We start from the raw sequence: 13,131 nt of genomic DNA, 5'->3' as shown, positions 1-13,131 counted from the left end.
ATCTACTGCGCTTTAATATAAAGGACACCTGGTGGAACAGAAGAGGAGGAGGGGCGGAGCTTGTGTGTTTGTTGGCTGGCTGTGCCAGTTGTTTGTTGAGGCTGCTGACTTAGTGGTGGTTCGCTTGCTTTTGTGTTTCTTCAGAGAACCTGTTTGATCCAGTGCCGGACCGGAGAGTAGAGGAAAGGGAAGTACGTCACGTGACATACATCTTACACACACTTAGGATTATGTTCTCTGTTAAACACATTAGGTAAGGAGCGGGTGCAACTTCCTGTATGTTTTTGTTTTTAGTCAGTGAAGCTTAGTTATGGCGTGTTGAGCGCTGAAGATCTCTTTGTTTTTCTTTTCTTTTTAGTTAGTGTAGAGGGAGGGGATTAGTTTAACGGGCTTTGGTTTTGTTGCTTTGTTTATTTAGCACCGCTCGTTTTCCTTCTCTCTTTGGTCTGGTTTAATTAATTAAATCTTGGGTTTTCTTTTGTTTGTTTTTTCGCTTGGTTGTGTATAGATGTAAATATTGGTGGATTATTTCCTTGCAAGGAAATAGGTTGTGAAAATAAAGCGAACCACTTTTAGAAACTGCTACCTCGTTGTCCTTGGTTCATTCTTCCCATTTATGCCCCAGAGTTCAGAATAAAGAGTTTATATTATGTGCGTCCTCTAACTGAGGCACTAACTGACTTTTTTCTGAATTTTTGGGAGCAGATCGGTGCTTTAGCTTTAATTTCTACATTTACATAACTGTTTATTTCACACCAACATAATTAATTGTTCTGCATCTGCGAGAGTGTGGACTGGCTTTTGATTTCGCAGCTGTACTTCCTGCTCTACTTCCTGCGCTCTACTGCGCAACTCCGGTCCCGAAATCGCTACTGCGCAGACTCGGTCCCAAGATGTCAGCGCCGTGCACCCCCGCCTGAAAGCTTCAAATATGGCAAGCGGAAACGGATGATGTCGAGTCGTCCATATTTTTTTACGGTCTATGATCTAGCCAGATGCGATCCCTGTGTGCGCGTGACAAAAACTGCACAATAATCCGCCGTGGAAGTACGCCTTCTGCTCTCGGACCGATTCTATGTGCAACATCAATGGACGTCTGAAGAGAAACTCGAGAGAACATGTCCATTGCGATCATTTTCACATTCTCTCCTGCCACCTCCGGAATACCAGAACCTTTCAAATTCCATCGTCTTTTATATGCATCTAGTTTGTCGACTTTTTCCCATAGTTGCTTCTTTTCAGCAATCACAGCCGCGACTTGGACACCCAGTTCGTCAGTTTTAACTGTAGCTTTCTCTGCTTTATCGGTAACTGATTCAACTCTGGTGGCAAGTTCAGATATCAGGGTCGAATTGGATGCAGCAGACTTTTCAATTTCCAGTAACTTTTCCATGAAGTCATCTTGCTTTTTCCCCAGCCTCTCGATTGCCTTCAGTATATCATTCAGGAGTATATCCGTATTTGAGGGCTCTGATACCTGTCGCCGCATTTATGGAAGAGGGCTGTTAGTCGGGGTATCTGAAGACTGTACACAATCCATATTTAAATCCTCTTCGGGAGTGGGTTTAGCACAGCGTTTCTCAAACTGTGGGGCGCGCCCCACTGGTGGGGAATAGAGACGTGACAGGTGGGGCGCGCCAAATGGGAGGAAATTTTCCTTTTTATGCCTTATATGGTAACGTGAGATCAAATCTTCCGGAATCTGGAGCAAGACCACGCACTAGACTAAAGAGTGACTGCGGTGTGTGTGTGTGTGTGTGTGTGTGTGTGTGTGTGTGTTCAACACGTCATCTCAGTTTCATTTTTGTATTAATGGTTACAAATGAATTGTTTAACCAGTTGAGCGGTATCCGGATAATTGTGCTTTCGCTGAGCCAGAGACGGACGCGCTCAGCGCTGTCATATATCACAACTATGCAGTGTTTTCAACCTCATAATGTTTATTTTAGGTTTCAGCCATTTTAATACACATAAGCACTAGTGAAACAATACATTTGGAGTTTGTAATACACACTGATGTCTGTGGAAGCAGCAATAACAATCTATTCAAATATAATTTGCCGACGTGTGTTATTCACATCAGACAAACATAGTGGAAGTAACTATAAAGTTTACTCTATTCTTCTCGGAGTTCACCGGCCACTTTCTTTCAGGATTCTCTGAACTGTGTCGCAAAGAAACATTGCGGCGCCCATCTCACGTTATATATCAAGATTATTTATGAAGGTTTTGAATCGACCAAACACACTCACTTACAAATTTTTGAGAATCGGAATATCAGATAGTTGATGACATGGTAAGCAAGTTTGTGAATATTTTGAAATAAAAAAAGGAAATTAAGGCGATCTGTTATTGTGGCTGCGGAGTGTCACGTGACAAATGACGCGTCGCCATGGAAACATTAAGCGGGAATGTTCTAAAAAACAACAATAACAAAACTAAAATAACAGTCGCCTTGAAAAAAACAATAACTAAACATGGATAAATTTGTGACACGGACCTCAAAAGTTGTCGAGACAGCGCCAGCAGAGAGACAAAAGCCAGACGGACCTAATCAACCAAAAAGCCAACCGAAAAGAAAATATGATGATGGGTATCTTGCTCTTGGATTCACGGCAGCGGTGGTGGGGGCAGAGGAGAGACCGATGTGTGTTCTGTGTCTTAAACCGCTAGCAGCAGATAGTATGAGACCCAACAAATTAAGACGACACCTAGAGACCACACACCCCAGTCACGTCAATAAGCCACTTGATTTCTTTCAAAGAAAACTTGAAGAATACCGTCAACAGGAGACTCGCATGGTAAAAGCAGCCTCAGTAAACAGTAAAGCACAGATGGCGTCATATAGAGTGGCATACAGAATTGCACAATCCAAAAAACCACACACAATTGCAGAGCAGCTCATTCTCCCCGCTGCGCTAGACATGGTGTCAATTATGCTCGACGAGACAAGCGCAGCAAAATTAAAAGCTATTCCCCTGTCAAACGACACAGTTGCAAGACGTATATGCAACATTTCAAGTGATCTTGAGGAACAACTCATAGAAAAATTAAAAGACAGTCGTTTTGCATTACAAGTGGACGAAGCTACTGACAGCAATAAAGACTGCTTGTTCATCTCGTACGTCCGCTTTGTGAATGGCGAGTCACTGTGCGAGGATTTGCTGTTTTGCAAATACATAAAAAATAGAGCCACAGCTGATGAGCTGTTTAAGATCATGGACAGTTACCTCAAAGAACACGGCCTTAAATGGGAAAACTGTGTGGGCTTTTGCTCTGATGGCGCACAGACCATGGCAGGGTCAAGAAACGGGCTGCAGGCACTAAAAAAGAGGGTTGAGCCAGATGCGCACTGGACGCACTGTGTCATTCACAGGGAAGCGCTCGCGTCAAGGCAGCTCAGCCCTGAATTAAATGAGGTTTTGACAGAAGTAGTGAGCGTGGTAAATTTTATCAAAACCCGACCCCTGAAAGCGCGACTGTTCTCCGCACTTTGTGAGGAAATGGGAGCTGATCACACATCTGTGCTGTTTCACAGTGAAGCAAGGTGGCTGTCCCGCGGCAAAGTGCTGTCGCACGTCTTTGAGCTCAGGGCAGAGATTCGGACGTTCTTGGAGGAGGAGCGCATGTATGAGGCTGCAAGCAAGTTCAGTGATGAAGAATTTCTGTTTAAACTGGCCTACCTCAGCGATATGTTTGGCAAGCTGAATGAATTAAATCTTCAGCTTCAAGGCAAAGACAAGCACATACCTCACCTGGCAGATAAGATCAATGCATTCAGCCGAAAGCTTGAGGTATGGGGCAGGCGCCTCGATCAGCAAAACATAGATGTCTTTGAGAACCTGAGTGAAGTTGCTGAAAACACTGATTCTGGAGCCACCACAGTTATCCCTTGTATTAGCAGCACATCTCTTCCCTCAAAGAATTGTTTCAAAAATACTTCCCGAACAACAGTGCTCAGTATGCCTGGGTTATGGATCCATTCAATGCAGCAGGTTGGTATTTTGACATTTTATTGAATATTATACTCATATATTATACATGCATTTTATTTATGGTATGCTACTTACTACCTGGAATAGACTGTTGTCAAACATATTTCTTTGTCTTTATTATGCAATGACAAATAAAGTAAGCCTATTTATTTATATTCTGTCTGCAGCACCTGCTGATTTTGGGTCTGCTGAGGAGGACCAGTTTATTGATCTGACATCTGACTCCACCCTGAGGCTCAGGTTTAAAGCTCAGAATCTAAGTGAATTCTGGTTTGGAGTGGAGAGGGAGTATCCACTCATCGGGCAGAGAGCTGTGTGCATTCTTCTTCCCTTTGCCACATCATATCTCTGTGAGATGGGGTTTTCAGCTGTTGCTTCACTGAAAACGAAGTACAGATCTCAGCTGAACATTGAGCATGACTTGAGAGTGGCAGTATCAAGCCTGCAACCCCGCTTTGAGAAATTGTGCAATGCAAAACAGGCCCATTGCAGCCACTAATGCAGGGATAACCTGCCGAATGGATTTCTCTTCTTGTCTTTTTTTTTTTTTTTTTACAGATTGCAAAGTGGCACTTTTTTATCTTATCTATTTTTGAAATTAGTAAAAAATTTGACACAGCTGCACTTTTATTTTCTTTATTTTTGAACATTCTGTTATTTTATGTATATAGTTTGTATTTTAGATACAACTTGTTACTCTGATAATACTTGTTAGTTCAATAAATTGGAACATGTTAAGCTTGTTGCGCATTTCATTAGCATTGTTTTGGGGCGATGGGGGTAGGTGGGGCTTTAAAATTCCCCCTTGTCTAAAGTGGGGAATGACCAAAAAAGTTTGAGAACCACTGGTTTAGCATAATCATGCACACGCTTCACACTTTCCACCATTCCGTCCATTTTTTTTCTTTTTTCTCTAGGTTATGTTTTGGCAACACGCGAGTTTCAATCAACGCACTCAGCAGGCCTCGGCTCGACGATTAGTTCTTATAGTAACAAAAGAGGGTAAAATATTACTAACTCAGGCTTAAAAAAACGTTGTAGTTAATCAGACTACAGCCATTTGGACAATTAACGCAGAAAAATCAAGGAAGGAGAAACGAGAGTACGTTTTGCACGAAAATGTATGAGAGGCAGGAATTGTCAAGCTACACAGACGCCATCTTGGCGACACTCGGATCGAGTAGTGACAGTACCCATCGATCCATTCTGTGAATTCGGACCGGAAATAGTAAACCATCCGGGAATCTTTGGAATACTCTTTTCAACATACTACGATTTGGGACATACTAATTCTATTTTCGAATACGATTTAGGATGGATAGTATGCGAATTGGGACGCAGGGTAAGCCTCGTACCTCCTGCTGAGAAATGGTCCGTCAACGCGCTCAGGCAAACGTCAGTAAAGTTGGTTTTATATTCGCACATTCGCGTTCAATAACTATCTCAATAAATGTGCAATAAATTAATGTTTGCAAATGGTAAACAGTGATATGATATAGTGAATTAATGATTGTCAACCCACACCACTTTTCAAAACCGAAAAAAATGTACAAGTATTATTTTAAAGGCATTCTTACTTGCGAATGTCCACTGAATGTACAATGTAGCGTGGAAAACCAGTTAGGGACCGTGTACAAAGTTAATTTTTTTTTATTGTGTGCAAACAGATAGGCTAATTAGTTACATTTTAGCTGGCTACAGATGAACCTACCAGCAAATATAACGCACATTATAATGCTATATATTTTACTTTAGAAACAATAAAAAATACATTATAATGATGGTGTTTAGAAAGCTGTTAAGGAAATTAAAAAGAATGACCAGTTACATTAACTGTAATTTTGTTCATAAAAATGTATGACTTGTAAATGTGTTATAAGCTCTTTTTGTAGTAACGCTTTTGGGGTTTTGCACTTTTTTTACTATTTGTACTATTTTAACAAGTAAGGTATAATTTTAAAAAAAAATATTTTCATAAAGAACAATATTCAATAACTTCACTGTAATTTACTGTACCATCACCAAACTCAGCTGACACGTCACCACTGGCAAGATAGTTATAGCACAGCAGTTGTTTTGGGAAAATAATAATAAATCATATTTTTTATGAATTTTCATAAAGAACAATATTCAATAACTTTACTGTAATTTACTGTACCTTCACCAAACTCAGCTGACACGTCACCGCTGCCCAGATAGTTATAGCACAGCAGTTGTTTTGGGAAAAGAATAATAAATCATATTTTTTATGAATTTTCATAATGAATAACAGTCAATAACTTTACTGTAATTCACTGTACCACCACCAAACTCAGCTGACATGTCGCCGCTGCCCAGATAGTTATAGCACAGCAGTTGTTTTCGAAAAAGAATAATAAATCGTATTTTTTATTAATTTTCATAATGAATAACAGTCAATAGCTTTACTGTAATTCACTGTACCTTCACCAAACTCAGCTGACACGTCACCGCTGGCCAGATAGCTATAGCACAGCAGTTGTTTTGGGAAAAGAATAATAAATCATATTTTTTATTAATTTTCATAATGAATAACAGTCAATAACTTTACTGTAATTCACTGTACCTTCACCAAACTCAGCTGACACGTCGCCGCTGCCCAGATAGTTATAGCACAGCAGTTGTTTTCGAAAAAGAATAATAAATCGTATTTTTAATGAATTTTCATAATGAATAACAGTCAATAACTTTACTGTAATTCACTGTACCACCACCAAACTCAGCTGACATGTCGCCGCTGCCCAGATAGTTATAGCACAGCAGTTGTTTTCGAAAAAGAATAAATCATATTTTCTATTAATTTTCATAATGAATAACAGTCAATAACTTTACTGTAATTCACTGTACCTTCACCAAACTCAGCTGACACGTCACCGCTGGCAAGATAGCTATAGCACAGCAGTTGTTTTCGAAAAAGAATAATAAATCGTATTTTCTATTAATTTTCATAATGAATAACAGTCAATAACTTTACTGTAATTCACTGTACCATCACCAAACTCAGCTGACACGTCGCCGCTGCCCAGATAGCTATAGCACAGCAGTTGTTTTCGAAAAAGAATAATAAATCGTATTTTCTATTAATTTTCATAATGAATAACAGTCAATAACTTTACTGTAATTCACTGTACCATCACCAAACTCAGCTGACATGTCGCCGCTGCACAGCAGTTGTTTTCGAAAAAGAATAATAAATCGTATTTTTTATGAATTTACATAATGAAAAACAGTCAATAACTTTACTGTAATTCACTGTACCACCACCAAACTCAGCTGACATGTCGCCGCTGCCCAGATAGTTATAGCACAGCAGTTGTTTTCGAAAAAGAATAATAAATCGTATTTTTTATGAATTTTCATAATGAACAATATTCAATAACTTTACTGTAATTCACTGTACCATCACCAAACTCAGCTGACACGTCACCGCTGGCCAGATAGCTATAGCACAGCAGTTGTTTTTGAAAAAGAACATTGAATCATATTTTTTATGATTTTTTCATAATGAACAATATTCAATAACTTCACTATAATTGACTGTACCGTCACCAAACTCCTGTGACACGTCGCCGCTGTAGTGTAATGGCTTAGCTGGTAAACATTTGCACCCTTTGCATTAAGTACAGCTCTTATATTGCACTCAATTGTCTGAAAAGAGTGATAAAGCATTGCAATTGTTCAATTTATTTCAATTAGTAGCCTAAATGCAATGGAAATATGTATTGATCTTTAATTCTTATATTATATTTTATTCCTTTCATATTTATTTATATTGAAACACTAAACAGTATGCAGAGTAATATTCTCTGTACCTCTTACTAAGAGAAACCACATGTTATCAGTATGTTTAGAAAAACTTTTGGATTAGAGTTAGCTCCAACCTCTGCGTGTGTTATTTCTCTGGTGTGTTTTGTGTGTGTGCTGAATGCTCAGTGCAGGTCCAGTAGCCTATTGGAGATTTTTGCAGACAATGACAGGAATGAAGACTTCTTTCTGCGAATATACAGATTATTTCTATTAAGTGTAATAAATGTGCTATTAAATATAATTAAATCTAGAGTTTTTTTAAAAGTTTAATTTGATTGTTATGAAAATGCACAGATACAGTGGGTACGGAAAGTATTCAGCCCCTCTTAAATTTTTGTCACGGGTACAGAGCGTGACTGTGTGACTGAAGTGAAGGCCAGGTGGACAGGTGAATCAGGTCTTGGTGAGGGATGTGGGAATCGTTGGAGAGATCGCTGGATATAGACAATGGACAGTTCGCTGGAGACACCATGTATTCTAACTCCTCAATCTCTACCTTGTCTTCATCCCAATCCTTTCTCTTGACCTGGTACTCATCTTCCTCCATCATATGCATTTTTCTGACTTTCTTTGTGTTGCTTTAAATTGTTCCTTTTTTACACAAGATCAGCCCAAAGATGCCTGTGTTAACTGTATATGGTCATGTGAATGAAAGAACATCAACAGCTGAACAATTTCTAGATGAAAATCAGAAAATCTGATTCATAAAATTATATATTTGCAAACCTTCAATCAGAATCAGAATCAGAATCAGAATCAGAAAGAGCTTTATTGCCAAGTGTGCTTTCACACACAAGGAATTTTTTTTGGTGCTGAAGCTTCCAGTGCACATAAACAATACAATACAACATGGTAATAAAAAATTCTAAGAAGAAAAATATGAAGAAAAATATGAACAGTATAAGGTCACGGTTACGTTTAGTCAGAAGACATAGATTATGAGCAGTATTTGGGTGGAGAGAATAAATATAAATAATAAATAATATAAGTAATATAAGTAATCACCTGAGTTTAGGAGATATTGCACTAAAAAGTGGGAATAATTGCACTTACAGGCATTTGCCTTGGGGGGGGGGGGGTTAACTGTTCAAGAGGGAAATGGCCTGTGGGAAGAAACTGTTCCTATGCCTAGATGTTCTAGTGGCCAGTGATCGGAGTCGCCGTCCTGACGGTAACAGTTCAAACAAGAGGTGTCCAGGGTGAGTGGAGTCTGTGATGATTTTACCCGCTCTCTTCCTCACTCTGGAAGAGTACAGGTCCTGGAGGGTTGGCAGTTTGGCACCAATAATCCTCTCTGCAGTCCGGATGGTACGTTGCAGTCTCCTGATGTCTGATTTGGTAGCTGAACCAAACCAGACAGTGATGGAGGTGCATATAACAGACTCAATGACAGCTGAGTAGAACTGAATCAGCAGGTCCTGTGGCAGGTTGAACTTCCTCAGCTGACGAAGGAAGTACAGTCTCTGCTGAGCCTTTTTCACATTGGAGTCAATGTGATTGTCCCACTTCAGGTCCTGAGAGATGGTAGTTCCCAGGAACCTGAATGACTCCACTGCGTCCACAGTGCTGTTCATGATGGTGAGTGGGGGGAGTGCTGAGATGTTCCTCCTGAAGTCCACTATCATCTCCACCGTTTTGAGCGCATTCAGCTCAAGGTTGTTATAACTGCACCAGACAGCCAGCTGTTCAACCTCCAGTCTGTAAGCAGACTCGTCACCGTTCTGGATAAGGCCGATGACAGTGGTGTCATCTGCAAATTTCAGAAGCTTGACAGAGGAGTCTTTAGAAGTGCAGTCATTGGTGTACAGGGAGAAGAGCAGTGGGGAGAGAACGCACCCCTGGGGGGCACCAGTGCTGATTGTAAGAGTGCTGGATGTGAGTTTACCCAGTCTCACTCGCTGCTGCCGGTCTGTCAGGAAGCTAGAGATCCATTGACAGATTGAGGATGGTATGGAGAGCTGGGTCAGTTTGGCTGTGAGGAGATCAGGCATGATGGTATTAAAGGCCGAACTGAAGTCCACAAATAGGATCCTTGCATAGGTCCCAGGTCTGTCGAGATGTTGCAGGATATAATGCAGTCCAATGTTGACTGCATCATCCACAGACCTGTTTGCTCTGTAGGCAAATTGAAGAGGATCCAGCAAGGGTCCAGTGATGTCCTTTAGGTGGGCCAATACCAATCTTTCAAATGACTTCATGACAACAGACGTGAGAGCAACAGGTCTGTAGTCATTTAGTCCAGTGATTTTGGTTTTTTTGGGGACGGGAATGATAGTGGAGCGTTTGAAGCAGCTGGGAACTTCACACTGCTCCAATGATCTGTTGAAGATCTGCGTGAAGACTGGGGCCAGTTGGTCAGCGCAGGCTTTCAAACAAGCAGATGAGATGCCGTCTGGGCCTGAAGCTTTCTTGGTCTTCTGTTTTTTGAAGACTCGGCTCACGTCCTCCACACAGACCTTAAGCTCAGGTTGGATGGCAGGAGGGGGGAGAAGAGGGGGTGCAGGAGGTGATGGTGAGGGTGTGAAGTGCAGATCAGGGTGGGTGTGAGGTGTGAGACTGGGCTTTTCAAACCTGCAGTAGAATGCATTCAGATCGTCAGCCAGTTGTGGATTCTCTACAGCTCGGGGGGATGGTGACTTGTAGTTGGTGATGTTCCTCAGGCCTTTCCAGACTGATGCAGGGTCGTTGGCTGAAAACTGGTTTTTCAGCTTTTCAGAGTAGCTTGTTTTAGCAACTCTGATCTCCTTTGTCAGTCTGTTCCTGGCTTGGTTATACAAGATCTTATCCCCACTTCTGTAAGCATCCTCTTTGGCATGACGAAGCTGTTTGAGTTTCCCAGTAAACCATGGTTTATCATTTGTGAATGATAAGAATGACTGGGTAGGAATGCATGTATCCTCACAGAAACTGATGTATGATGTTACAGTATCTGTGAGCTCATCCAGATCGGTGGTAGCAGCTTCAAAAACAGTCCAATCAGTGCAATCGAAGCAGGCTTGTAAGTCCTGCTCTGCTTCATTAGTCCATCTTTTTACAGTCCTTATTACAGGTTTAGCTGATTTCAGTTTCTGCCTGTAGGTCGGTATAAGATGAACCACACAGTGATCAGACAACCCCAAAGCTGCCCGTTGGACGGAGTGATATGCATCTTTTATTGTTGTATAACAGTGGTCCAGTATATTACTGTCTCTGGTGGGACATGTAACGTGCTGTCTGTATTTTGGCAGTTCACGGGAGAGATTTGCTTTGTTAAAATCTCCAAGAATGATTAAAAGAGAGTCTGGGTAGCTTTGTTCTGTTTCAGCGATTTGTTCAGCCAGCTGCTGCAGTGCCGCGTTCACACACGCGTCTGGAGGAATGTAAACATTCACGAGAACGAACGAGGAAAACTCTCGTGGCGAGTAAAAAGGTTTACAGTTTATGAAAAGCGCCTCTAAGTTAGGAGAGCACATCTTCTTCAGCGTTGTTACATCTGAACACCAACTTTCGTTAATGTAGAAACACAATCCACCACCTCTCGTTTTCCCTGTAAGTTCTGTGATGCGATCCGCTCTGAACAGCTGGAAGCCCGGCAGATGTAGTCCGTTGTCCGGAATGGCTTCACTCAGCCAGGTTTCAGTGAAGCACAGTGCAGCAGAGTTATTAAAGTCCCTGTTAATGCGGGAGAGGAGAAGAAGTTCGTCCGTTTTGTTAGGAAGGGATCGGAGATTCGCAAGATGAATACTGGGGAGTGCAGTGCGGAGGCCGCGCGAGCGGAGTTTAACCAGCGCGCCGGCTCGCTTCCCTCGTTTGCGTCCGGCCGCGCGTTTTAAAAACACAGCTGCCCCTCCAACGAGAATGTCCCGCAAAACGTCCGAATATTCAAAAAATGTAGATATGTTGTCTGGTGTGTGTGTCCTAATGTCCAGTAGTTCGTCTTTGGTAAAACGGATCGGAAAAGAATGACTAAGCGCAGAACAAACAAAGAAAAACAACACAATAACAGAGGAGCTCCACACCGAGGCGGCCATCCGCGGCGCCATCATGATGGCTCATCATCATCATCAATCAGCTGTTTCTCAGTATGAAATAATAAAATACAGGGGATATATTTTTGTTTCAATTCACAATATGGACAGCTGTCTATCTTGACTTTAGCCTATAAGGTTAGGTTTAGAACATGGTGTTTTCTGTTCTGACAATCAGTGTTAAAGCACTGGTACATTTGGCAGTAAAAATCCATTGGTGTGGTCTTGGTTGAGCTTGTGTGCAAAAAAAGTTTAAGCATTTTAAATTTTTGTTAACTATATGCATTTTGTGTCAAAGCAACAAGAAATGTGTTATTTGTATAGCCCACACAGACAGATGTTTTGCTAACTGGGTTAAGATTTTAGGAAATTTGTTAAATGTATTGTCATAGCAAATGTAAAAAACTGTAACTCAGGTACTGTCCATTTCTTCTGATCATCTTTGAGATGGTTCTACACTTTCATTTGAGTCCAGCTGTGTTTGATTGGACTTTATTAGGAAAGCCTGTAAATAAAAAAAAACTGTAAATGATTTTAGCAAATTACTGAAATATAACAAAGAGTGAAAAATGTAAGGGGGGGGGGGGGGGGGGTCTGAATACTTTCCGCACCCACTGTATATTACTTATGTTTCTAAGCAAGCAGATCTCGTTCCTCATTGACTATCATGTTTCATCATGACTATCACCATCATGTTTTCCCAACTATGGCAGTCTATGGGGCCCAAGATCTGCTTAGTTACAAACATTCTTCCAAATCACTTTCTTTCTTTTCAACAGAATAAAAATTAAAACCACATAACATATTTTAACAAATCCTTACGTAATGTTCTACTAAAGAGGAGAAATAAGTGACATGAATATATATATATATATATATATATATATATATATATATATATATATATATATATATATATATATATATATATATATATATATATATATACACACACAGTCCCTGACAAAAGTCTTGTCGCTTGTGTACAAATTGACCTAAAGTGCTGCTGAAATATATTTCTAATCAAGATTTTTTTACAAGAAATGGTTCATTTTAATCCCACCAGCTTTTGTGATAATGTTTCAGTGAAAAACTAAACTTTCAAAAAGTATTCTAATAATCACAGCTTGGTAAAGCCCATTGAGTCAATTTTTGCAAAGACATAAGTGTTGTCACCTTGTCATATGAGCTTCCCCTGTGACTAATAATTGATCAATTAGGTCTCAAGTGTGTAAAAAAGAACCCCAGTACACTAGACCTTCACATCAACTGCAACTAGACCTCTGCAAACATGCCTAAGATTC

The 13,131-nt window shown here is 40.5% G+C and overlaps 1 protein-coding gene across 1 annotated transcript; it reads left to right on the top strand.

Annotated features, from left to right (window-relative positions):
* Positions 1-1,886: 1,886 nt before the first annotated feature.
* On the top strand, positions 1,887-4,693 carry LOC137083415 (zinc finger BED domain-containing protein 5-like). Its single transcript, XM_067449349.1, has one exon. The coding sequence runs from the start codon at positions 2,478-2,480 to the stop codon at positions 4,017-4,019; it is 1,542 nt and encodes a 513-aa protein (XP_067305450.1). The 5' UTR covers positions 1,887-2,477; the 3' UTR covers positions 4,020-4,693.
* The last annotated feature ends 8,438 nt before the right edge of the window (positions 4,694-13,131 follow it).

This window comes from Pseudorasbora parva, chromosome 1 (assembly GCF_024679245.1).
Source record: "Pseudorasbora parva isolate DD20220531a chromosome 1, ASM2467924v1, whole genome shotgun sequence".
Taxonomy (NCBI): Eukaryota; Metazoa; Chordata; class Actinopteri; order Cypriniformes; family Gobionidae; genus Pseudorasbora; species Pseudorasbora parva.
The sequence above is the reverse complement of the archived record's forward strand: the minus strand, read 5'-3'. Positions and strand labels throughout refer to the sequence as shown.